Consider the following 27,852-nt stretch of genomic DNA (forward strand, 5'->3'; position numbering starts at 1 on the left):
TAACCACTAACCACACAGAAATAACAAAAAACCCTCAGAGACTACTATGAATACTATGTACAGAAGTTGTAAAACCTAGAAGAAATGGATAAATTCCTGGAAATACAACCTCCCAAGATTGAACCAGGAAGAAATTGTATCCCTGACCAGACCAATAAGGAGTTCCAAAATTGAATCAGTAATAAAAACCTAACAACAAGAAAAAGCCCAGGACCAGACAGAATCACAGCCAAATTCTGCCAGATATATTAAGAGCTGGTACCATTCCTACTGAAACTATTCCAAAAAATTGAGGAGGGGGGACTCCTCCCTAACTCATTCAATGAGGCCAGCATCACCCTGATACCAAAACCTGGCAGAGACACCACAAAAATGAAAACTTCAGGCCAATACCCGTAATGAACATAGATGTAAAAATCCTCAACAAAATACTAGCAAACCGAACTCAGCAGCACATCAAAAACTAATCCACCACAATCAGGTAGGCTTTATACCTGGGTTACAAGGTTGGTTCAACATACACAAATCAATAAATATGATTCATCACAGAAATAGAACTAAAAAACAAAAACCACATGATCATCTCAATAAATGCAGAAAAGGCTTTTGATAAAATTCAACATCTCTTCACGTTAAAATCTCTCAACACACTAGGCATTGAAGGAACATACTTCAAAATAATAGAGCCATCTATGAAAAACCCACAGCCAATGTAATCCTGAATGGGCAAAAGCTGGAAGCATTCCCCTTGAAAACTGGCACAAAACAAGGATGCCCTCTCTCACAACTATTCAATACAGTACTGGAAATCCTAGCCAGAGCAACCAGGCAAGAGAAAGAAATAAAAGGCATCCACATAGGAAAAGAGGAAGTCAAACTCTGCCTGTTTGTAGGTGAGATCAATTCTATATCTAGGAAAATCCCATAATCTCTGCCCAAAAGCTCCTTGATCTGTGATATGGTTAGGCTTTGTGTCCCCACCCAAATCTCATCTTGAATTGTAATCCCCATGTGTCAAGGGAGAGACCAGGTGGAGGTAACTGAATAACGGGGGCAGTTTCTCCCATGCTGTTATGATAGTGAGTTCTCATGAGATCTGATGGTTTTATAAGTGGTACTTCCCCCTTCGCTGGGCACTTCTCCTCCCTGCTGCCATGTGAAGAAGGTGCCTTGCTTCCTCTTTGCCTTCTACCATGATTGTAAGTTTCCCCAGGCCTCCCCAGCCATGATGAACTGTGAGTCAACTAAGCCTTTTTTCTTTATAAATTGCCCAGTCTTGGGTGGTTCTTTATATCAGTATGAAAATGGACTAATACAATCTAATAAATAACTTTAGCAATGCTTCAGGATACAAAATCAATGTACAAAAGTCAGTGGCATTCATATACATAAACAACATCCAAGCTGAGAGCCAAATCAAGAAGCAATCTCATTCACAATTGCCGCGAAAAGAATAAAATACCCAAGAATAAAACTAACTAGGAAAGTGAAAGATCTCTGCAATGAGAATTACAAACACTGCTCAAAGAAATCAGAAATGACAGAAACAAACGGAAAAATATTCCATGGTCATGAGTGGGAAGAAATCAATATTGTTAAAATGGCCATACTGCCCAAAGAAATTTATAGACTTAATGCTATTCCTATCAAACTACAAATGACATTCTTCACAAAATTAGAAAAAAAAAAAACTATTTTAAAATTCATATGGAGGACAGGCACGGTGGCTCACACCTGTAATCCCAGCACTTTGGGAGGCCGAGGCAGGCAAATCACAAGGTCAGGAGTTCGAGACCAGCTTGGTCAACATGGTGAAACCCCATCTCTACTAAAAATACAAAAATTAGCCAGGCATGGTGGCGAGCACCTGTAATCCCAGCTACTCGAGAAACTGAGGCAGGAGAATCGCTTGATCCCAGGAGGCGGAGTGCAATGATCCAAGATCAAGCCACTGCGCTTAGCCTAAGCAACAGAGGGAGACTCCATCTCAAAAAAACAAAAACAAAAAACAAAAAACAAAACCATGGATGGAGTTGGAGGCCATTAGCCTAAGCAAACTAACACAGGAACAGAAAACCAAATACCACATATTCTCACTTATACGTAGGAGCTAAACAGCAAGTACGTATAGACACAAAGAAGGGAAAAACAGACACAGGGGCCTACTTGAGGGCGGAGGGTGGTAGGAGGGTGAGGATCGAAAAACTACCTATTGGGTATTATGCTTATTACCTGGGTGGCAAAATAATCTGTATACCAAACCCCCATGGCATGCAATTTACCTATATAAAAAACCTGCACATGTACTCCGGAACCTAAAAATAAAAGTTAAAAAAAGATATATGAGATTGTGTCATGCTTCAGGCTCAAAGTCCTCCATTAATTTCTCATCTGAAACTTAAAGCTAAAGTCCTTACCATGACTTTACAAGGCCATATGTGATCCAGCCTTTTGTCCCTACAATTACCCACTACTTCACTACCTGTATAAATCAGGGTTCTCCAGAGAAACAGTAGGAGATTGTGTATGCATACATTTATATATACACACAGCACACACACACACGGAGAGAGAGACATGTACTTCAAGAAACTGAGGAATTGGCTTAAGTGATTGTGGGAGGCTAGCAGGTCTGAGATCTGTAGGGTAGCCTAGAAAGCTGTAAACTCTTAGGTGGGAACTGATGGTGCAATGTTGAAGCAGAACCTCTTTTTATTCAGGGAAACCTCAGTTTTGCTTTCACAGCCTTCCAACTAGTTGGTTAAGGCCCATCCACATTATAAAGAATAATTTCCTTTACTTAAACACTACTGAATATGGATGTTAACCACATCTACAATACCTTCACAACAACACCTAGATTAGTGTTTGATTGGATAACTGGGGACTATAGCGTAGTTATGTTGATCCATAAAACTAACTGTCGCACTAGCCTCACCCTCCCTCATTTAATTCTCTCCAGCTACATAGGTCCCCTTGATGCTCCCTCAACCCACCAGGCATGTTTCTATTTCAAGGCCTTAGTATATTACTGTTCACTCTCTCTAGATGCTCTTCCTCCAGATATCTACATAGCTAGCTCCTTCTTTCTTTTAAGTCTTTTTGCTTAGGTCTTTCTTTTGAGGTCTTCTTACTCTACACGTAAAACTGCAACCCTACTCCACAGAGCCATACCCTACAAGATTCCATTTCTCCCTCTATTCTCTATTTTTTTCTTTGGCACTTATCACTGTGGAGCATTCTATACATTTTGTTTATTTATCTTCTTTATTGTCTACATTGCCCCTAGAGTGTTAGTTTCCTGAGGGAACAGATTTGTTTTCATGTATTTTGTTAACTGGTATTACCCCAATACCTGGAATAGTCTCTGAAACAAACCAAGTGTTTTCTATATATTTGATAAATAAAGGCCTATATATCATACTATTCTGTTTCCTTAATGTCTCGCTTGCCACCACCCTCATTCAGGCCACTGTGACTTCTGGGCTACAGGATGATGATGATGATGATGATTTTGAGACAGGGTCTCACTCCTAGGCCCACGCCTAGAGTGCAGTGGCGTAATCTCAGCTGACTGCCACCTCCACTTTCTAGGCTCAAGCTATCCTCCCACCTCAGCCTCCAAAGTAGCTGGGACTATAGGCACGTGCCACCATGCCCAACTACTTTTTGTATTTTTTGTAAAGATGGGGGTCTCGCTATGTTGCCCAGGCTGGTCTCAAGCTCCTGAGCTCAAGAGATCCACCTACCTTGGCCTTTCAAATTGCTGAGATTACAGGCGTGAGCCACTGCGCCCAGCCTGGTCTAGATTAATGAAAAGCTTCCTAACTGGTCTCCCTCCATCTATTCTTGTCCTCCTTTCAATGCGTTCTCCAAACTGCAGCATTTCTGGGGTGTGCATCTGATGGTATGGGTTCCCTGCTCAACACCTTTCACTAGCCCTTACTGATCCTATGCTCTGAGTGATTGAGCCTCTGCTAAGTTCTCTAACTTCTCTCTACCCCACACCCTGCTTCCAAGATAGAACTTCTTTTTTATTTTTGTTGTTTTTTGTTTTTGTTTTTTTGAGACAGGGTCTCACTCTGTCAGGCTGGAGTGCAGTGACACAATCTCAGCTCACTGCAGCCTCTGAGTCCCAGATTCAAGTGATTCTTGTGCCTCAGCCTCCTGAGTAGCTAGGACTACAGGCACATATCAGCAGGCCTGGCTAATTTTTGTATTTTAGTAGAGATGGGGTTCCACCACGTTGCCCAGGCTGGTCTCGAGCTCCTGGCCTCAAGTGATCCACCTGCCTCAGCCTCCCAAAGTGCTGAGATTACAGGCCTGAGCTACCGTGCCCAGCCAGAACTTCTTATTCCTTGAACTCACCATGATTCCTCACCTCCTAGTGTTGGCATACATGGTTTTCTATATATGGAGCACTCTTATCTCCTTCATCACTGGCTTACTCCTGTCATCCTCAGGGCCCCATTTACAGATCAACTCCCACTTCCATTCTCAGGGCTGGGTAATTTGCCCTTCCTGTGAACTCCTGTTGCTCCTTATATGTAGCTGTCATAGCACTTTGCACCAGGTAGAGAGTAAAAGAGGTAAAAGGACAAGAGATTTCTGTTTTCTTAAGGAAAGGGGAAGCCAGAAAACAGAAGTAATCACTGTAGACTAATTTGACAGTAAAATATGGAAGACAGGATGATTTTGTTGAATATTTGTATAATGGGAGAGATCTGAAAATATTTGAAAACAAAAGAGACAACTTTTAGGCAGGAAGAGTTTGGAATAAACAGAGGAAGAAAAATTAGGAGAACAATAAAAGAAAGATTGAGAACCAGACTATAGCGATCGGGGCTCTCTCTTTGGTACTACAAGGAGGATTGGTATGGAGCGATGAAGCAAGAGGTTTTGTAATCCAAAACATGCCAAGGCTCTGCCTGAAATATGAGTTTGGGGTTTGTGTATTTGGATAGGGGTTTTGGAACCTCAAGGAGAGGTTTATATGTCTTTTAAGAATACCTAATACTGCGTTATCAGTTTGGCAGTACACATGAATAGAACCCTTGACAATGAACTAATGAACCCCACCAGGAAGGAAAAGAAAAGAGTATGCATTTGAAGAGATTATATTCCCAAACCTCTACTTGTCAGATTACTACAGTTAGCCTAAACAAACAGTAGATTAATGGGCATAATTTCCATAACTTCCTCATTTTATGATCTTCAGAGAAATGATGGCTTAGTGTTGACCCTTTGTATGAAGATAATTATTCTTACCTGAATAAAGATAGTTACATTTCTAAAACTAGTAGGCAGATGGCTCTCAAGAGGGACATTAATGAAGGAAAAAAAAAGCAGACCAAAATTTAGAAAATGTCTTATTTTGATAAGATTCTAAATGCTATGGATGATTTTAGCTTAGTTGAGAAAATTTTACTGAAAGCATCTCGTCCTAAAATGTGAGTGAAAGATAAATTAATGATAAATTTAAGATGCCTTCATTCATATCAGTAGGAAACTGACCTAAAATGTGATCAAAGCAAGTTAAACATTTTTACTTGTTATGAAAATCTGTTGAAATGAAGCCAGTGATGTCATAAAGACATACAAACAAAAAGTCTCTAAAACTTAAGGAAAAAAATCAAGGGGGGGCCAGGCGCAGTGGCTCACGCCTGTAATCCCACCACTTTGGGAGGCCGAGGTGGGTGAATCACTTGAGGTCAGGAGTTCGAGACCAGCCTGGCCAACATGGTGAAACCCCCTGTCTATTAAAAATACAAAAATTAGCAGGGCGTGGCGGCAGGCGCCTGTAATCCCAGCTACTCAGGAGTCTGAGGCACAAGAATCACTTGAACCCGGGAGGCGGAGGCTGCAGTGAGCTGAGATTGTACCACTGCACTCCAGACTGGGCGATAGAGCGAGACTCAGTCGCAAAAACAAACAAAACAAAACAACAACAACAAAAAAAATCAAGGGACAAAGTGTATGTTTCTAGCATTGTTGGGGCAAATATGAACCCTGTAATTGAGGAAATGAATATTCTGTCCTGTAGAAAACAAGTAAAAAAAACAAAGAAAAAGAGAGAGAGCTCACTAGGTTGTCTCATATGAAATAAAATTTCTCAGCAACCAAACTATTTGAGAACAATGTTAAGAAGTGTTGTTCACTGTCTCAAAGATTCTTAATTCTTGCATAATACAAATATCCTAGTGGGTAAAATAATCTAGATTCCACTGTAAATTTTAAAACTGCCTTTCAAAACTGCATCAGTATTGTATTGATTTAGATAGCATTAGTCCCCCTGGTCTGGCCCCCTCTGAGCAAGCTGGATATTCAAATATAGACATTCAATCTGAAAACAGATTCCTGCACTGCAGCCCAGCATGAGGTCTGATCTAAAGCACCTATGTCAATATTTAACAGCTCCATATAGATGTCACAGCAAACCTGCATGCAGAAAGATATAACCAAGTACTATTTTTTTGCCATAAATTTAGCCAAGGTTCAAACTTAAAGAACCAATTACACTGTCTCCAATATAATATAAGTATAGGCCAGGTCTCAACCTTAGTTGAGGCTACTCACATCTCGCCTAAATGATTCTTGGTTTCAACGCACAGGGCTTTCCTATGAATTGTAAAGTGTTCAGCAGCTTCCCTGGCCTCTACCCATTAGATAGATGACAGTGGCATGCCTGAATTGTGGCAACAAAGAATGTCTCCAGACATGCCAAAATGTATCCTGTGGAAAAAAAGTAATCCTAGTTGAGAACCACTGATCTAAGTTAAAAGTTGAGGCTACAGCATCAGGCTTCCTGGGTTTAAATCCTCACTCCACCTCTTACCAGCTGTTACTTTACGCTTACAAATAAGTTGCCTAACTTGCCTGTACATCAGTTTCCACATCTGTACAATGCAGATTTTAATAGCACCTACTTCAAATGTATCTTGTGAAGATTAAACAAGTTGATATGTAAAGCCCTTAAATCAGTCCATGATATATAGTGATTAACACATTCGAATTCTTACTATAATTGGTATTTGATTTATATAACCATTCACTACTTGCAAAACTATTTCATGAACGTATTCTCTTATTTGATCCTTTTTTTTTTTTTTTTTTTTTGAGACGGAGTCTCGCTCTTTCACCCAGGCTGGAGTGCAGTGGCGCGATCTCGGCTCACTGCAGGCTCCGCCCCCGGGGTTCACGCCATTATCCTGCCTCAGCCTCCCGCGTAGCTGGGACTACAGGCACCTGCCACCTCGCCCGGCTAATTTTTTGTATTTTTAGTAGAGACGGGGTTTCACCGTGTTAGCCAGGATGGTCTCGACCTCCTGACCTTGTGATCCGCCCGCCTAGGCCTCCCAAAGTGCTAGGATTACAGGCGTGAGCCACCGCGCCCGGCCATCTTATTTGATCCTTATAGCCACTTTGTGTGTTGGTGTATGAGGGAAGGTTGAGGTTGTTATGTGTTCTGAAGGTCTATGTTGGGTAATGTGTGCTTTTTTAAAAAATATCTATTTTCCAGTTAAGGAAACTGTAGCATACAGAAAATAAATAGGATTGCTAGAAATCACACACACATAACATACAATTTACCATTTTAACTATTTTCTAATGTACAGATCAGTAGCATTAAGCACATTCACATTGTTGTATAACCATCACCACCATTCACCTGCGGAGCTTTCATCATCCTAACTGAAACTCCATACTCATTAAACAATAACTCCCCATTCCTTTTCTCCTCATCCCCTAGTAACCACCTTACTGCTTTCTGTCTCTCTCTGTGTATTTGACTACTCTAGGTACCTCATATAAATGGAGTCATACAATATTTATACTTTTGCATCTGGCTTATTTCACTTAGCATAATGTCATTAAGGTTCATCTATCTAGTAGTATGTGTCAGAATTTCCTTCCATTCTAAGGCTGAGTAATATTCCATTGTATGTATATATCATATTTTGTTTATCTGTTGATGAACACTGGGGTTGTTCCCACTTCTTGGCGATTGGAAGTTGCTATAGGCTGCATGTGTTCCCTCAAAATTCATATTATGAAATCCTACCCCTCAGTGTGATGGTTTTAGGAAGTGAGACCTTTGGGAGGTGATTAGGTCATGAGAGTTCTGCCATGGGAATAATTGCCCTTATACAAGAGAACACGGAGGGTTTCCTTCCTCCTTCTGCCACTTGAGGTGACAGTGAAATGACAGCCATCTATAAACCAGGAAGCCAGCTCTTACCAGACAAGGAATATGCCAGTGCCTTGATCTTGGACTTCTTGTGAGAAATAAGTTTTGGTAATTTATAAACCACCTGGTCAATGGTAATTTGTTACAGCAGCAGACAAAGACAGAAGCCACCCTACTTTAAGTTGAGATTCCCGACTCCTGGTCTAACGCTCTTTCCAGTATTATCACAAAAAGAACTGATGGTTCTATATCCTAAAATCTCCCCCAAACTCAAGAGATTTTCAGGGAAATGGTCATCACGTGTAAAATAATTAGCCAGTTGAAATATTGATGCTGAGCTTTTGTGAATAAATGAATCAAATAGCTAAGCTGGGTTCATTCAGACTTTATCTAAGTTTCTTTAAGCTTATCTCTACATTCTCCTTTTCCCTATTTAAAAAAGGAAACAATTTCCAGAAAGATACCAACAGATCATTAGCTGATGCAGTATCTCCAGAATTATTTTTCTTTTTTTTTTAGACCAGGCCTTGTTCTGTTGCCTAGGCTGGAGTGCAGTGGCACAATCACAGCTCACTGCACCACGAACTCCTGGACTCAAGCAATCCTCCTGCCTCAGCCTCCTGGGTAGCTGGGAGTACAGACACATGCCACCACATCCAGCTAATTTTTTTCTATAGTTTTTTTTTTTTTTTTTTTTTGAGACAGGGTCTTACTATGTTGCCCAGAATGGTCTCGAACTCCCAGGCTCAAGCAATCCTCTGCCTCAGCCTCCCAAAGTGCTGGGATTACAGATGTGAGCCACTGCACCTGGCTCCTAGAATTGTTTCTAGAGGTGAAACTTCAAGGTGAAATATAGTACATAACTGCTTTTCAGATAAACAAGTCCAGAGAGCACATTCTCTTGGGTTCTCTTGACGTGAGCTAAACTACTGTTAGCACTTGGCATCACTTCATATTTGAGGTGTTTCCAACCCATTAGAACACGTGAACAAGGCCTGCTTCCACAGCTGGCTTCTATCTGGTAGTCCCATTAACAACTGGACACACCTCTTCCCTGGAGCTCTGTGTAGACAGTACCTCCTCCCTAGGACTATACAGGGACTGAACCAGAAGGAGGAGGACAGAGCAGAGCCATGAACATCATCCTAGAAATCCTTCTGCTTCTGATCACCATCATCTACTCCTACTTGGAGTCGTTGGTGAAGTTTTTCATTCCTCAGAGGAGAAAATCTGTGGCTGGGGAGATTGTTCTCATTACTGGAGCTGGGCATGGAATAGGCAAGCAGACTGCTTATGAATTTGCAAAACGACAGAGCATACTGGTTCTGTGGGATATTAATAAGGTAATGTACACATCTTCCAACTTTTTAAAGTCACAGAGTAAGATATGTATTTTAAGAATTATTTGACTTACCATCTACTTATCTTTGTATTTTTGTTTTTCAAAGTTTGATAAATTCCCTGGTCCCTTAGTCTGTGTATGTGTCAGGTTAGTTAGGTGAAGGGAAAGTAATTGAGAACTAAGCAGCGATTTTTATGACATGGTGTGCAGGTTGATAGCAAAGACTCAGAAGCCAGGCTCCTTCCAAGCTGCTAAATGAGGCAAGTCACACATTATCTCTCAGCCTGTTTTCTTGGCTCTGAAGTGGGGATGATAACTTAGGGGATGGGCAAGAACGGGATCTGAAAATTACAGCTACAAACAAAAGTCAAACGAAGAACATGCAACAGAAACCTTTAGTGCCTCCCCTTATGCACAAGCAATACAATCCTAAAATATTTACTATCTGACCCTTTACAGAAAATGTTTGCCAGTCCCTAGTCAAAAGGATTAAATAAGTAATATTTTCAGCACTTAGCACATGATAAACGATACCTGGCACATGATAAACAATAACTGTGTTAAATGAAATATGTGTGCAGTGAGTCAGGCCTTTCCTTGGACATTAGTATTTGTCCTGTGTTCTTACTTGGAAACACTACATTAACAACACCAAATAAAACCGAAGGAACTGAAATCTTGTATCATTTTCTCTAAACTTGTAAATTCTGGTAAGGCCATGAAAATATACGCAGAAAAGTGTTTGCAGGATTTTAGGATTGGAAAAATTGTGAAGTACTTCTTGAGAATCACATTTTCCGCAAATTACAGTGAGGTTTTAATTACCATTATATTATTACTTTCTCATGTTCTTTGCTGTCATGTTTAGTTGAAACCTAAAATGTCTCCTAAACTTAGAGAACTAATTCTTTTCTGTTTTTTTCTGAATAGTGAAGAATACTATACAAAAAAGCTACTACATTTTTATTTAACAGATATGAGCATTTATATAATAGATGAGTTGATGTATATAAAAATGATTTGCCATCTGTTTGGTCTTTGAAGAAATTCGAATGAACTTTCTGGAAGATAGCAAGAATTTACAAATAGAGAAAATTGTTGCCTGCTGTTCTCAGGCATTTGTCCAAAAATATAAATAAGTATAAATCTATGAAAAGGGCTTGATGAAATCTAACCTTCAAATCTGTTTCCAGATGTGTATTTTTGGGGAAAGGGCTATATTTATTAAGTTCTTTTTAATTTTAAAATTTCCAGAGACAAGAGAAAAGTAAATTAGAAGGAAGTCGTATTAAAAATGACTTAAGGGCAGGTGCAGTGGCTCACACCTGTAATACCAACACTTTGGGAGGCCGAGGTGGGCAGATTGCTGGAGCCCAGGAGTTCGAGACCAGCCTGGGCAGCACAGCAAAACCCCCATCTCTACAAAAAATACAAAAATTAGCTGGGTGTGGTGATGCGCACCCGTAGTCCCAGCCACTCGGGAGGCTGAGGTGGGAGGATCGTTTCAGTTCAGGAAGCCAAGGCTGCAATGAGCTATGATGGCATCACTGCACTCCAAGCTGGGCAATAGAGCCAGGCTCTGTCTCAAAAAAAAAAAAAAAGACTTAAGAAAAATGGGTAACCCAATCTCAAAAATTCTCTTTGAATCATTAAATTTCATGGTTAAACATTTAAGCTACTGAATGATTCACTCGAAGGCTGTAATGTAACTCAGATCTCCTTTAGATGAGAAAGATGCTATCTGAGTTTTCATCATAACTGGCTCCTTTTGCCCTGTGAGATGAGAGACACAGTAGCAGTTTGGCTCTTATGCAATCTAAACTGTTGCTTTGGGAATACGGTTCAAAAAACACACTGGAGTTTAAGCTAAAGCAAGTGTTTTGCTAACAAAAAGACAAGGCTTCACATTTTGTAATTGTCTAGCTCAGTTATAAGACTGAAGAATAATTAAATCTTCAATCAAAAGATCTGATGATGAATGCTCTGGTTACTAATGCTCTCTACTGACCTAGAAACAAATGAGAGAGTATGGTGTGGTTTATGCAATCTGGCAGGGAGCAAGCTACCAACTAAGTCAGTGAAAGACTCTCCTATTCTTTTTTTACTCTTCTGCAATCCCTCAAAAGGCTAATTGAGGGGATACTGACTTTGAGACTGGGTCCTAACATCCATGTTTGGGGAGTTCAGGCTGCTGCTCCAGGGTTTAGCCTACAGTAGTGAAATACAAAAGACCCAGAGACCACTCATTCGAGGACTGCCCTAAATAGCAGCAACACCACTGTCATCCCAATACACAAAGAATAGGGCTTTTCAGGTATCCTTGCCTCTTTGTCACAGAGAAGAGTTTACAGATTGTGGCATGGAAAAGTATAATTTTTAAAACCTTATAATCTTTTCTATAAAAGTCATCTGATGTCAAAACTTGAAAATAATTATAATTTTCCAGAATGTGAGTCAAGAAACATTAGAGCAATTTTATCTTAGGAAAGAGGTCTTTGAATTTAGGCTGAAAGTAAATTGCTGTCTCCGTGTCCTATGGTCATGGGCAAGTTTGGTACATAAATGAGAAATCCATCCAGTGGCCTTGCCCATCTCACTCCCAAACACCTGAAGAATGTAATATTTTATCTCCTAGAGTAGCAGCATGGTCTCCCTTGAAAGTCCTTCTTCTATAAGGAGCCTTCTTTCCCCTTCCTTCCTAGGAGGATGAGTCAGAATCATTGAGAAAAGTATGATGGGCAGAGGCATACAGTTTACCATTACCACTAGTTTAGAATTGCTACTTAGCACTTTACTGCCTATTACATAGTTGGTGCTCAACAAATGTATGATAAATTAATGGTTGAGTTTTTCTTTCTTCTCCATATTCATCTTCCATGACACCACGAAGAGTAATGTTTTTCAAGAATGTTCTTCAAGGTTTGAAAGTAGCCTGCTTTAGAGAAACTGTCTACTATACAGCCTCCAACCAAAAGGAAAAGCTGGAAAAAGCATGAAGGGATTTTGTTTTGTTTTGTTTTATTTGCTTTGGTTTTAATATGAGCATTCCCTGGCAGAAAAGGCAGAGGTAATCTCATTGCAACTAGGCAATCACTGTCAAGAAATTTTCTAACAAATAAGGAGGCCAATATTTATTTTATTTTATTTTATTTTATTTTATGAGACGAAGTCCCACTCTGTCACCCAGGTTGGAGTGCAATGGAATGATTTCAGCTCACCGCAACTTCCGCCTCCCGGGTTCAAGTGATTCTCCTGTCTAAACTTTCCGAGTAGCTGGGATTACAGGCTCCCACCACCACGCCCGGCTAATTTTTTGTATTTTTAGTAGAGACGGGGTTTCACCGTGTTGGCCAGGCTGGTCTCAAACTCCTGACCTCAAGTGATCCACCCTCCTGGGCCAACCAAAGTGCTGGGATTACAGACGTGAGCCACCGCGCCTAGCCGCATGTTAATCTTCTAAAAATGTTTCTTCTCCAATGTCTTCTCCTCCACTTTTTTCGGAATTTGTTTCTTCCAATTACAGCGTGGTGTGGAGGAAACTGCAGCTGAGTGCCGAAAACTAGGCGTCACTGCGCATGCGTATGTGGTAGACTGCAGCAACAGAGAAGAGATCTATCGCTCTCTAAATCAGGTGAGACTGCAGGTTCACAAATTTCCTCAGATGATTTTGTTTCCTAGGACGCTGACATGGAAAATGAGAAAGTTCTTTATGACTGTCTGATTTAAATTGGATTTTAGCTGCTAACTGAAGTAGTTATGTGACCAAGGAAGGATATATACTTTTTCCTTGTATGTAATCCACTCAGCTCTGCCCATTATTATTATTCATATTATTAATCAATTTCATTCTGATCAGAAGTGAGAGCAGTGGCACAGAGTGACTGACAAAAGATTTATCATCAGGGAATATGGATCACTTCCTAGTTTTGCTTTAGTCCTATTAACTTTGCAGTAATTCCGTCTTCTCTTTAATTATTTCCCTTGTGAGATTTTATTTTGGTATTAATGTAGTCTTCTATAGAAAATGTAATATTAATAATTATTATCACAATTATTTTAAAAGAGTAAATATCAAATAATCACAATGAACTAAGCACTCCAGCAAACTTTACATTTTTTAATTTAGTCCCTACAATAACTCTGTAAACTTCATTTTACAGATAAGCAAATTATGACTCAGAGAGGTTAAGCCAGACCCAGGTCATGTAGTTATTAGGTTATGAAACCAGGATTTCTCAACCAGCACTTTAGACCAGGTGCGGTGGTTCACACATGTAATCCCAGCACTTTGTGAGGCCAAGGTGGAAGGATCACATGAGACCAAGAGTTCAAGACCAGCCTGGGCAACATAGTGAGACCCTATCTCTAAAAAAAAAAAAAAAATGTTTAAAGAAAAACACGTTTTTTAAAAAGGAACACTTTAAAAATATTTGGTCAGAACTTACGTAGGAATTTATCAACATAAATGTTAATTTCACTTTACTGATAAACTTGCAAAACATGATGTGCTGGGTACTGAAATTTAGATGTTAAAAGAACAGTTTATCCCACCTTTATGACAGTGTTCCCTTGGCCTCCACTATTTGAGCTCAACAGTCTTTCTTGCCTGAACTCTGAGAGGCCTCATACAGTAGAAGAAAGACTCTAATCTCTGGATTATATTGGTCCCAAAACTTTGAGTTTGAATAACATACCCAATGAAAGTGTTCTTTCAATTTCAAAAGGTGAAGAAAGAAGTGGGTGATGTAACAATCGTGGTGAATAATGCTGGGACAGTATATCCAGCTGATCTTCTCAGCACCAAGGATGAAGAGATTACCAAGACATTTGAGGTCAACATCCTAGGACATTTTTGGGTGAGTGTGAGTCAGAAACATTTCTGATTTGTGCACCTTCTCTTAAGGTACATGAAACTTATAACGGAGTTCACATACTTCTGGACAGGACTCCGTCTCAAAAAAAAAAAAAAAAAAAAAAAGAATCATCAAATTTGTTTGAGTAGAAGAACCACAGAATCTCTGACACAAGGACACAGAATTTAAGTGGACACAACACACCAGAATGTAAGCTACTTGGTATGTCTTGTCCACCAGTATCTGACACAAAGCTTGGCATGTAGCAGGAGCTCAACAAATGTTTGTGGAGGTTGGTTAAGGGTTGTCAGTGCGCATTTTCTCAATGCTCTCACTTGTGACTTCATTTATTTCCCTCCACACCGTGATTTTGTAATGTGTCCTCATTTTGTGGAATTTTAGAATGGAAAGGACATCAGAAGTAATTACTTGGATGTCTGTAGGGTCGAGGACACTTTTGGACGAGACTCTGAGGCAAGTTCTAGATCCATGGGGTGCTGGAACTGAGAAATGCAGCTATACAGACCTCATATAATTGGCTAGTTTTGTGGGAGATGGAAATATCAACTTCAACTGCCTTTGTATAGAAATTTTTATGATTAATCTTCCAGTGCCTCAATATTAGTGTAGAATCTAGGGCAAATCTGGATTCCAGAAGAAAGAAGAAAAAAAAAGAGATGTGTCCCCCTTACCTTTACCAGCTCCTCACATATGTGAATTGGCTCCCATGCCCACCAAACTACATGGAGACCTCATACATTAGTTACCTATAGCTGCATAACAAATTATACAAAACTTAGTGGTTTAAAGCAACAATATATGTTCACTATTCTCTCACAGTTTCTATGGGTTGGGAATTTGGGGGTAGCTTGGGTTGGGAGTTCTAGTTCTATGAATTTGCATAGGATTTATTAAATTCTTATAAAATTTTATTGATGTTTCTCACAAAAGAGGTTTTGGAAAAAAAGAAAGACTTGTTTCCTGTAACATCGACATATAATATACAATATTACAAATAGGGAGACAGTGAATTCAGTCATGATGCATTAGTGTGGTGTAGAACTCTCAGCTTACACTAACTACTCAACTGTCTTAATACAGTTACACAAGATTTCACTCTTTTAATTAGAATGATAAAGCCCTAAACCAAAAAATTACATGACACCAAATTATCATAAGGAATAATTTTAGTTCTGAAAACTCCGAATTTTTCCCTTAATATTGGTTAGATGACATATCCAAAAAAGGATCTATTTGATTCCTTCTGAAGGGAAGGAGAGGGAGTACTGAGATTAATGTTGGCATGGGGCTTACCATACCAATAAATTTGTATCTTGATTTCTATCATTTGTATAGAATTAATCACGGAATGCTTGGAAGTATTTTATTTCATTGTATAAGTTCTCTCAAATGCCCTTCTGTCTTAACAAAAATAAAACTACCTGATTTGGAAACCTAACGGCTGTGTCATTGTCTTTCTTCTTTCTTCAATGATCGTTAAGATCACAAAAGCACTTCTTCCATCGATGATGGAGAGAAATCACGGCCACATCGTCACAGTGGCTTCAGTGTGCGGCCACGAAGTGATCCCTTACCTCATCCCATATTGGTAAGTATCACATGCCAGCCATGTTATATATTTTTATACTTTGAAGGGAGCATTACACTTCAAATTGTTACCACTGGAGAGTGTCCTGGTTCTCGGCATCTTGAATAAAGAATTGGACAAAGCGCACCAACAAAGCCAGAAAAGAATGAAGCAACAAAAGCAGAGATTTATTCAAAATGAAAGTACGCTCTGCAGGGTGGGAGTGGGCCCAAGCACAGGGGCTCAAGAGCCAATTACAGAATTTTCTGGGGTTTAAATACCCCCTAGAAGTTTCCACTGGTTACTTGGTGTATGCCCTATGTCAATGAAGAGGATGAATTAAAGTTACAAAGTCATTTACTCAGTGTACACCCTATGTAAATGGAGAGGATGTTTCCTGTCATAGCTGAAGTGTTTCCATTTGATTTAGTTCTAGGAAGTCAGCATGAATCGGCCTTATGTTCCCTGCTTCCAGACCCTCTTCTCCTGCCTCAAGATCACAATGCTGAGAGCAGAGTGATTTGGATTTACAGAATTTAAATTTATAGTAGTTTAGAATGATTTTTTAATGACTTTTTCTAAAACAATGAAACCAGGTTGTAATTATATTTAAGATATTTTTAGATTTCTGCAAACTCCTCTGTAGAAAAATGAGAGAAAACAGTAATGCCAAGCATGTTTCCATTGTTTCCTGGAATAAGAAACAGAAACCCCACAGACTAAGAAGCAAAACCTACAGAAGCTAAAATGAACACGTGTCTATGTCATGGCCTTGGTGCCCAAGAGAAGACAATCAGAGTGGTCCCTGGATCAAAACATTTTACAGTGTGCTTGTGCCATGAAAGTGTGTGTGTGTGTGTGTGTGTGAGAGAGAGAGGGAGAGAGAGAGAGAGAAAACGACTCTACCTGACTAAAAGTTGCAGATACCACACTCCATGCACCACCAAAGACATAAAGGGAAGGAGGTGAGAGGCCTTAAGGATGTACTGCTGTATTTGCCAAATATCCTTTCCTGTAAACTCTTCTCCAGATCCTCATGATAAAATTAAGAGGCCAAAGTGGCAACCATTGTCAAGAGAAAAACTGTCAACCATTGTCAAGAGAATAACTCAGTTATTGAGAGAGAGAGGAGAAATGAGCAGAGTCCTACAGAAGTCTGTCAACACAGATATCAGTTTTGTAGAATTTCTAAATATATTTTTCCTGATTCATATTTTTCAAAATAAAAGCAGCAATAAAAACTGATTAGAAAACAGTTTGAAGATTCAATGGAAAAACCTTACATGTAGGATGGAAAACTGAACATTAAGCCAATCAATAGAGTTATTTTTGTTATTTTGTTATCATTGTTGTTTAAGAAATGAGATACGTTCACGATTCTGCTTAATCATGTAAGAAAATGAAAATGAATTGCCATTTATACTCTCGGAAAAATCACAAGTGGCTGATTTTTGGCTTCTACTTGTTCTTAAGCCAAATGATACCACCTTCTCACAGAAAGCTGAGGATTGGTTTCACTCTCCCTTAGCTAACAATGCTTAATAATTCTCTTACAGTTCCAGCAAATTTGCTGCTGTTGGCTTTCACAGAGGTCTGACATCAGAACTTCAGGCCTTGGGAAAAACTGGTATCAAAACCTCATGTCTCTGCCCAGTTTTTGTGAATACTGGGTTCACCAAAAATCCAAGCACAAGGTAAGGTCAAAATCAAATTAGAATGGGACTGTGGTATGATAAATTGATATGAAAACTAATGAGAAATGTTTAGGCAGGCCAACTAATAGAAGAAAATGAAAAAGGAAAAATATTTTTTCTTATTTATATTATTATGTTGAAATTAAAGGAATAAAGGGGAAAAACACATTGGGGACTAGCAGGAATGATCAGCCACCAATGAACTGGGGTATTTATTTGTGTCCAGGAAAAAGCACATATATTTGATCACTGTTACCACCCTGTCTTTAAAATGCACATGTTCCAAGGACCAGCAAACAAATTGATTATCTAGCTCCTTAGTTAAGGTGAATTTCTGCAAGAACTCTTGTCTCTGGTGAGACAAGATTTGAGATCACAAAAGAAGAAAAATTAGTCCTGAAAGGAGAAGAAAAAAGCAGGAAGGTGTGGATAAGGACCCGAAAATTAAGCCATCTGCTTAACAAATTTTTCTAATCCTAGTATATATTCTGCTGCAGGTTAACAAAATATACTAAGCTTAATGATTCAAAACCAATTTTTTACTGGAAGGGAATTAATCCTAAATATATTCATTGAAAAGAACTAAACAATTCTCTGTTGAGTGCCGCCTCATTTGAGGATACTGACTCTTACAGCCTGAGTTAGCTGTGTGGTCTCTGCAGCTGGAGTCACTCCCTGCCACTGGAGTCCTTCATGGTGTTAGACCATAGGTACTGTTGACTAAAGAAAAAAAACTTTTTGTTTTTGTTTTTGTTTTTTTTGAGACAGAGTCTCACTCTGTCACCCAGGCTGGAGTACAGTGGCGCGATCTCAGCTCACCACAACCTCTGCCTTCTGGGATCAAGCAATTCTCCTTCCTCAGCCTCCTGAGTATTTGGGATTACAGGTGCCCACCACCACGCCTGGCTAATTTTTGTATTTTTAGTAGAGACGGGGTTTCACCATGTTGGCCAGGCTGGTCTCGAACTCCTGATCTCAGGTGTCCTACCTGCCTCGGCCTCCTAAAATGCTGGGATTATAGGAGTGAGCCACTGCGCCCGGCCAAAAAAATAAGTTTTTAAAGAATTAAAGGTGTTAGTTTTATTTAGAAGCCTTACTGAAGACTACAGATGGAGGCCTATAGCCTGAGAGCAGCCCTTTAGAGAGGTTCAGTTGGACGTTCTGGTAGTGGGGGCCATGTGCTCTATCCTGTATTGTCTTCAAAGCATCCTTCCAGAGAGCTGCACATTGTCACAGAGTCAGGGACTTTGTGAAATTATGCTGACAGGCAGAAGTGAGTAAACGTGGCTTCTTACGTTTGCTACCTTGTCTCACAGTACTTACTAAGTATGCCATATGTAAGTAAATACTATAGTACTATTGCAACTCCTGACTGTTTTCTTAGACAAGGAATTGGACCCAATAAAAACCCTCTTGGTAGGCATTCAGGCTTAGTGTACCATGACCTTTCCTAAGGGTATCCTGCCATGCTTGGGGAAGGCATGATAGATGAGGGGAGTAAGGATAATGGAACTCTGGGTACAGGGTTCCTGGGGGCTAACTTGGGGGCAGACACAGGCAGTGCTAAATATTTGGGATTGGTTTTATAGAGGTTGCTAGATTGTGAATTTCCTTAGTAAGGGCTAAGGCATTGATATGTAATGTCACACTTGGCTCCGAGGCTGGGTTGTTGGATCCATGTAGATGAAATCAGGGAGAGAAAGGGCAGAACAGAGTAATTTAGAAATGTATTGATTCATATTACTCTCTGTTGGCTTGCTATTCAATGCAGTGGAGAACTCAATCACATAATAATCTTCAGCAAACCGCAGATCATCCCAGGGAATGAAGTTTTAACATTCGCTGGTTCCCTAACTCCTCACCCAGCCGAGGCTGTTCAGTCCATGCCTGGACATCTTAATTTGAATAAAACATTTTAAATCCATTTTTCTGTCATCATCTTGCACTAACAGACAATTCTACACTAAGCCTATGTTTATGAATATTTCTCAAGAATACATGTACACAGCCTTCGGTATAAGGAAGGTCATACCTCCAGTTGTCATACTCCTTGGGCCCCTCTTAAATTCTCATTAAACTGCAGGATAGGCAAGTCAGAGGTGAATCTCAAATACGAAATTCTTACCGGAAAGGAGTCCCAATCCAGACCCCAAGAGAGGGTTCTTAGATTTCTCACAAGAAAGAATTCGGGGCAAGGCCACAGTGCAAAGCAAAAGCAAGTTTATTAGGAAAGTAAAGGAGTAGAGAACAGCTACTCCATGGAGAAGAATGGCTTGAGCTGCTCCACCAAGGATATTTAGAGTTACTTCTTGATTATATGCTAAACAAGGGGTGGATTATTCATGAGTTTTCCGGGAAAGGGGTGAGCACTTCCCAGAACTGAGATTTCCTCCCCTTTTTAGACCATATAGGGTAACTTCCTGCCATTGCCGTGGTATTTGTAAACTGTCATAGTGCTGGTGGAAGTGTCTCTTAGCTTGCTAATGTACTATAGTTAGCTTATAATGAGCAGTGAGGACAACCAGCGGTCACTTTCATCACCATCTTGATTTTGGTGGGTTTTGGCCGGCTTCTTTACTGCACCCTATTTTATCAACAAGGTCTTTATGACCTGAATCTTGTACCAACCTCCTATCTCATCCTGTGACAAAGAATGCCTTAACTTCCTGGGAATGCAGCCCAGTAGGTGCCAGCCTTATTTTACCCAGACCCTATTCAAGATGGAGTTGCTCTGATTTAAACGCCTCTGACAAAATGACGACCTCAAAACAATCCAGCTTTATGGAATACCTCCACAAGAAAGAAAGTATACTTAGCTATAGAATTTTCTCCTTGCATCTAACAGGCTTTGAGATGTCAGATGTTTCCTTCCTGTCCCATGATTAATCCTAGCCATTCCTCTTTCTTGTCTGGCTCCTCTACTCCTTACCATCTAATGCCTTGCCACCATTTTGGTATTTTGACTAAGTGAGCTATGAAACACACCTACTGGATATGAAAGTATAAGTTTCTGACAACAAAACATCAACATGGGATGTGGGGGAAGTGGGTAGGGTGGCATTAATGCAGCCAATCCTGGCATATTTTAAATCTTCATTCTAAATTTAGTAAAAATATAGGATAATTTTCCTGCCATCATTTACTTATAAAATTAAAATTTTAAAAAATAAAAATAATATTTTCCTCTTTTCAATCACAGATTATGGCCTGTATTGGAGACAGATGAAGTTGTAAGAAGTCTGATAGATGGAATACTTACCAATAAGAAAATGATTTTTGTTCCATCATATATCAATATCTTTCTGAGACTACACAAGTAAGTACAGCACAGAACACCCAAATACTAAAACACCTGTAGAGCTTTTTTTTTTTTTTTTTTTTTTTTAGACAGTCTCACTCTGTCACCCTGGCTGGATTGCAGTGGTTGCAGTGGCATGATCTTGGCTCACTGCAACCTCCGCCTCCTGGGTTCAAGCAATTCTCGTGCCTTAGACCCCCAAGTAACTGGGACTATAGCTGTGTGCTACCACATCACACCCAGCTAATTTTTGTATTTTTTGATAGAGACAGGGTTTCCCCATGTTGACCAGGCTGGACTCGAACTCCTGACCTCAAGTTATCCTCCTGTCTTGGCCTCCTAAAGTGCCAGGATTACGAGCATGAGCCACCATGCCTGGTCCAATAGAGCTATTATTATGCAGCATCTTTCAGTTGTGAAAAATGGCATGGAAACTCTCCATCCCTGGGGAGAACAGTTGTTTCCTCTGTTATTTTCCTACCCAGTCTATAAAAAGAGAATGATTCATTTTCTCTACCAAATCTACCGTCTCTGCCCAAACTTTGCTGAAGACTATTCTAACTAAAGGAAACACAGTTTAAAAAGAATGCAATATAGTGAAGTAGTTAATAATAAAGACTCCATTTTTTAAAGTCTGCTGGAAGTTTGGTTGGGATTGCACTGAATCTGCAGATCAATTGGGGAGAATTGACGTATCAACAATATTGAGTTTTCTAATCCAAGAACATAATATCTATTTTTTTCAATCTTCTTCAAAATCTTTAAATCTTTAAATTGTATTTTGTAGATTTTGGTGTTTAAGTCTTGCACATATTTTGTCAGATTTATTCCAAAGTATTTCACGGGTTCTTTCTTTTTTTTTTTTTTTTTTTTTGAGACAGAATTTCACCCTTGTTGCCCAGGCTGGAGTGCAGTGGCGTGATCTTGGCTCACTGCAACTTCTGCCTCCTAGCTTCAAGTGATTCTCCTGCCTCAGCCTCCCAAGTAGCTGGGATTACAGGCACCTGCCCCCTCGCCCAACTAATTTTTTGTATTTGTAGTAGAGACAGGGTTTCACCGTGTTGGCAAGGCTGGTCTCGAACTCCTGACCTCATGTGATCCACCTGCCTCAGGCTCCCAAAGTGCTGGGATTACAGGCATGAGCCATCATGCCCAGCCCTATTTCACGGTTTTTGATGCTAATGCAAATGGCATTTAAAAAAATTTTATATTTCCCATTGTTTGTTGTCAGTATATATTGGATTTTTGTAATTTGATCTCATATTTTGCAGTCTTGCTAAATTGCTAAACTTTTTGTTTGCTAAACTCGACAAGCTTTTTTTTATTTTTTTTTTGGTAGATTCCTGGGCCTCTAATTGTCTTTATGGGAAAGTTTTTAATTACAAATTTAATTTCTTTAATAGCTACATGGCTATTCAATTTACTTATTAATTCTTGGTAATGTGTGTCTTTCAAGGAATTTGTCCATTTCATCTAAGTTGTAGAATTTCTTTGGCATAAACTTGTAGGTAACATTCCCTTATTATCCTTTTAATGTCTTTAGAATGTCTTATTTATTCATTTATTTATTTATTTTTTTGAGACAGAGTCTCGCTCTGTTGCCCAGGCTGGAGTGCAGTGGCACAATCTTGGCTCAGAGTCTCGCTCTGTTGCCCAGGCTGGAGTGCAGTGGCACAATCTTGGCTCACTGCAAGCTCCACCTCCTGGGTTCACGCCATTCTCCTGCCTCAGCTTCCCTAGCTGCTGGGACTACAGGTGCCTGCCACCATGCCCGGCTTTTTTTTTTTTTTTTTTTTTTAGTAGAGACGGGGTTTCACCGTGTTAGCCAGGATGGTCTCGATCTCCTGACCTGGAGATCCGCCCGCCTCGGCCTCCCAAAGTGCTGGGATTACAGGCTTGAGCCACCAAGCCCAGCCTATTTATTTATTTAGTAGAGACAGTCTCACTTTGTTGCCCAGGCAACAAAGGTTTTGAATGCCTGGCCTCAAGCAGTCCTCCTGCCTTGGCCTCCCAAAGTGCTGGGATTACAGGCATGAGCCACTGCACCCGGCCAAATGAATATGCTGATAATATCTTCTTTATAAGGATGCTATAAGAATAAAATAATGTAATACAAACAAAGCCCCTGTCACTGAAAAGGTATAGACTTCAAATGTTAAAGTCTTAGAGAACAGAATTTATATGAAATAGCAACAGCGACAATTTCCCAGAGGAAATACTCTCTCAGCTTTCTTCTGAGGAGCAGTTTCTAAATTGAAATTGTATGAGTGAGAAGATAACTATACTAACTTCATAAGCCTTGGACCTTTTTGAAACAAATCCATATAAACTATGAACAAACTTGAAATAGAACAATTTGAAAACAGGGTACAAACTGCATTGGTGTATCAATTTCAGTATTTTGTTTTAGCTTAAATAGACTGACTTGAGATAACAAAAGGAGAACCTTGACCCCCAAGCAACATCATCTCGAGAGTTGACTAGGCTGGGTGTAGTGTCTCAAGCCTGTAATCCCAGCACTTTGGGAGGCCACAGCAGGCAGATCACTTGAGGTCAGGCATTCGAGACCAGCCTGGCCAACATGGTGAAACCTCAGCTCTATTAAAAATATGAAAATTAGCAGGCATAGTGGCCTGCACCTGCAATACCAGGCACTTGCAGGAGAATCGCTTGAACCCGGAAGGCAGAGATTGCAGTAAACCGAGATTGTGCCACTGCACTCCAGCCTGGGCAACAGGAGACTCTGTCTCGGAAAAATAAATTTAAAAAAAATGAAAAAAAATAAAAGTTGACTAAATTAATGTCTTGGTACTAAGCACTGTAGGAAGTGAGTTTGGGCCTACTCTCTTGGGGCCCAAAGCAAGTCATACTAATACTGAAAATTACATGCATATGTACATGCATATACATGCATATGACCAAGGTGATAGAAATAATTATTCTGCCTGAGTTGGAGAATAGTATCCCAGTAAAATAAACAAGAGTCTCAAAGTCTTTTATATCCTTTGAAGCTGTCATGGTGGTTTGTAACTAGGCAACAGGTATATATTGTTAATCTTCTTTGCAATTAATTCCTTTTACAGAGAGACACAATTTTATGAGCAGATGCAATTACTAGCATGAAGGTTTCTTTGTGAGGATAGTTAAAAGGGCCACATGAGCTCTCTTCTTATCCTTGTCCTTCTTTCAGCCAGATCTTCCCTGCCCCTTTGCTCATTCCCCCATCTTTCACTCACCTACCCCCAAAACAAGGAAGTAAATCTTGCATTAGTCAACAATACCAAAGTGATTTTCAATATGACTTTCTTTGCAGAATGTTATTTCTGTCTCTTTACATTCACATACTGTCTTCCTTTTTTTTTAGATTGGGTCTCACTCTGTTGCCCAGGCTGGAGTGCAGTGGCTTGATCTCGGCTCACTGTAACCTCCGCCTCCCGAGTTCAAGCGATTCTCCTGCCTCAGCCTCCTGAGTAGCTGGGATTACAGGCATGTGCCACCACGACTGGCTAATTTTTTTGTATTTTTAGTAGAGACAGGGTTTCACCATGTTGGTCAAGCTGGTCTCGAATTCCTGACCTCATGATCTGCCCACCTATGTCTCTCAAAGTGCTGGGATTACAGGTGTGAGCCACTGGGCCAGCTACTCTCTTCCTTTCATCTGCCTACTCATCTCTTATGCATTCCTGGACATCAGTTGTCCTTTTGAAGCTTTCCTCCACTATCCCAGCCCATGTGAATCCTCCTTCCAGTTATAGCCCTTAAATCTAGATGGCTGATATTTTTCAATAATTGTTTTAAGATGACCGTTTTAGCCTATCAGCTAAACAATATCAAAGACAATAGCTATTTTTTAAGTACTTTAGTTTACCTTATTATAGAGTGCATAATAGATATTCAGTAAATAGTAAAGGAGAGTTGAAGGCTTGCATGGAATGGATTCTGGTGGTGTCTCTTGGTGAGCTTTTAGCATCAAGATTAATCAGCAGTTTCAGCAGTGAGCTCAGACCTTCAGTTTTAGATCTTTACTCATATCAGATAAGAGAGTGAGAAGAGTGGTATGTATCAGTGCTTTATTTATATTTGCATACAATTTGAACTATGAATATTACAAAGGTGCACACCTGGGTTCAGACAGATTGACTGATTTAAAATGACCAAAGATGACCCGTGTTAAGCAACCTGGGTATCTTAGGATGCACTCCCTGGAGAGGGAATGTTCCCAAAAACATTTTCAGAGGGACGAACCATACGAAATTCAGTAAAACATAAATCATGAGGAAAACTGATTACTCTATTTTTGACATGAAATGAGAGTTTTAATGCATGGTTACAATTATTAATGTACTCTGCTGCAAGACGTTAATAAAGTTACTTTTTTGCAGGCTAGAATGTCTTGATGCTGTCATCAGAACACACTTTTTTTCCCTTTCTTCCAGCTTCACATGCAGATTCATAATTGGGCTGACTTCTAATAACTGCAATGTTTTCTGCCTTGAGCTTGCTGCAGAAGCCTGACAAAATAGTGTTTGTTTAGGCAATTATTTATGTATTTATTTATTTATTTTGAGATGGAGTTTCATTCTTGTCGCCCAGGCTGGAGTGCAATGGCGTGATCTCGGCTCACCGCAACCTCTGTATTTAGGCAATAATTTAGACTTTACCTTACTTGTGATTACTATAGCAATTACTATAGCCACAAGGCATAATTTTACTGTCTCATTTAAATTTTATGAATTTGAATGTTTTTACACTTTTCCTAATGAAGTCCACTGTGAAGTTACATCAAAAAAAAAAAAAAGAAAAGAAAGAAAGATGCACACGTAAAAGAGAGGTGGTTGCAAGGGAAGAAAAGAACGGAGGAAAATTAAACGCAAACCAGATAACTCTCAGCGTATTCTAAATGACCAAAAAAAGAACTCTGTTGTCAAAGATTTTAAATGGAAAATTTTTCAATTTTTTTTTCCTTTTTGTACAGGTTTCTTCCTGAACGCGCCTCAGCGATTTTAAATCGTATGCAGAATATTCAATTCGAAGCAGTGGTTGGCCACAAAATCAAAATGAAATGAATAAATAAGCTCCAGCCAGAGATGTATGCATGATAATGATATGAATAGTTTAGAATCAATGCTACAAAGCTTTATTTCACATTTTTTCAGTCCTGTTAATATTAAAAACATTGGTTTGGCACTAGCAGCAGTCAAATGAACAACATTAATTACCTGTCTTCCTGTTTCTCAAGAATATTAACGTAGTTTTTAATAGGTCTGTTTTTCCTTTCATGCCTCTTAAAAACGTCTATGCTTACATAAACATACTTAAAAGGTTTTCTTTAAGATATTTTATTTTTCCATTTAAAGGTGGACAAAAGCTACCTCCCTAAAAGTAAATACGAAGAGAACTTATTTACACAGGGAAGGTTTAAGACTGTTCAAGTAGCATTCCAATCTGTAGCCATGCCACAGAATATCAACAAGAACACAAAATGAGTGCACAGCTAAGAGATCAAATTTCAGCAGGCAGCTTTATCTCAACCTGGACATATTTTAAGATTCAGCATTTGAAAGATTTCCCTAGCCTCTTCCTTTTTCATCATCCCAAAACAGTGTAACTCTATTCTGGACTTCATTGCTTGATTCTGTCTTCTGTACAACTCTTAAGTCCACCAAAAGTGAACCCTCTATATTTCCTCCCTTTTTATCATCTTATAAGATACATTACGAAAGGTGACCAACTCTGTTTTAAATCTGAGAATTTTAAGTTCTAGCCCCATGATAACCTCTTTCTTTGTAATTTATGTTTTCATATATCTTTGGTCCCAGAGATGTTTAGACAATTTTAGGCTCAAAAATTAAAGCTAACACAGGAAAAGGAACTGTACTGGCTATTCCATAACAAACAATGGATCCAAGAGAAGAAAAAGAAGAAAGAAAGGTTTTTTTGTTTTGTTTTGGTTTGGTTTTTGTTTTTTTGAGATGGAGTCTCGCTCTGTCGCCCAGGCTGGAGGGCAGGGCGTGATCTCAGCTCACTGCAAGCTCCGCCTCCTGGGTTCACGCCATTCTCCTGCCTCAGCCTCCCGAGTAGCTGGGACTACAGGCGCCCACCACCACGCCCAGCTAATTTTTTGTATTTTTCGTAGAGACGGGGTTTCACCATGTTAGCCAAGATGGTCTCGATCTCCTGACCTCATGATCCACCCACCTCGGCCTCCCAAAGTGCTGGGATTACAGGTGTGAGCCACCGCGCCCGGCCTTTTTTTTTTTTTTAATAGAAAAAATAATCTGACTCCCACTACATCAAGACTAATCTTGCTCTGTGTGTTTTTCACATATATTATAGAATGCTTTTGTGTGGACTATCCTCTTGTTTTTATTAAAAACAAATGATTTTTTAAAAGTCACTAACAAAAACAATTCACTAAAAATAAATATGTCATTATGCTTTAAAAAAATAACCTCTTGTAGTTATAAAATAAAACGTTTGACTTCTAATCTCTGTCTCTGTGAGTGTCCTTCAAGAACCAAGGATGTGGATGGTAACAGCTAGATCTGGTAGATATTAAATGAATCCAGGGGTTTTCTCAACTCTGGTTTCTTTGACAGCAGGAGTGCTGGTTTATCAACTGAAACTTACTGAACCCTTTCTATGTGTGACATTAAGCATAGTGCTATTGTTTCGAATTTTTTTCTTAGTCACCGGCAATAATTTTTGTTCATAATATTCTTTTAATTTCTTGCCTTATAATCAAGAAATTTATGAGTAAAATGTATTATTTTTAAAGTATGGTTACAAAAATTCAAAAGAGAAACATGGAAAGTAAAAAATAGAAGCTTACCCCCAGCAATCCCATTTCCCAGAGGTCACGCTGTCAATGCACAATCTTCCAGTCGTT

General features: G+C 39.5%; 1 protein-coding gene across 2 annotated transcripts; it reads left to right on the forward strand.

Annotated features, from left to right (window-relative positions):
* Positions 1–9,282: 9,282 nt before the first annotated feature.
* HSD17B13 (hydroxysteroid 17-beta dehydrogenase 13) lies at positions 9,283–27,451 on the forward strand. 2 transcript variants are annotated; one of them, XM_055296232.2, is made up of 7 exons: positions 9,283–9,531; positions 13,054–13,161; positions 14,255–14,386; positions 15,886–15,992; positions 17,528–17,665; positions 20,865–20,981; positions 25,939–27,451. In XM_055296232.2, the coding sequence occupies exons 1-7, from the start codon at positions 9,322–9,324 to the stop codon at positions 26,027–26,029; spliced, it is 903 nt and encodes a 300-aa protein (XP_055152207.1). In that variant the 5' UTR covers positions 9,283–9,321; the 3' UTR covers positions 26,030–27,451. The 2 variants fall into 2 exon arrangements, with proteins under 2 accessions (XP_055152207.1, XP_055152208.1); XM_055296233.2 differs by lacking the exon at positions 13,054–13,161.
* Positions 27,452–27,852: the final 401 nt, after the last annotated feature.

Source organism: Symphalangus syndactylus, chromosome 10 (assembly GCF_028878055.3).
Source record: "Symphalangus syndactylus isolate Jambi chromosome 10, NHGRI_mSymSyn1-v2.1_pri, whole genome shotgun sequence".
NCBI lineage: Eukaryota > Metazoa > Chordata > Mammalia > Primates > Hylobatidae > Symphalangus > Symphalangus syndactylus.

Coding starts and splice junctions, on each gene's coding strand:
- HSD17B13 (XM_055296232.2), top strand. CDS start 9,322: ATGAACATCATCCTAGAAATCCTTCTGCTTCTGATCACCATCATCTAC. Junction 9,532..13,053: donor TTCTGTGGGATATTAATAAG/GTAATGTACACA, acceptor TTCCAATTACAG/CGTGGTGTGGAGGAAACTGC. Junction 13,162..14,254: donor TCTATCGCTCTCTAAATCAG/GTGAGACTGCAG, acceptor CAATTTCAAAAG/GTGAAGAAAGAAGTGGGTGA.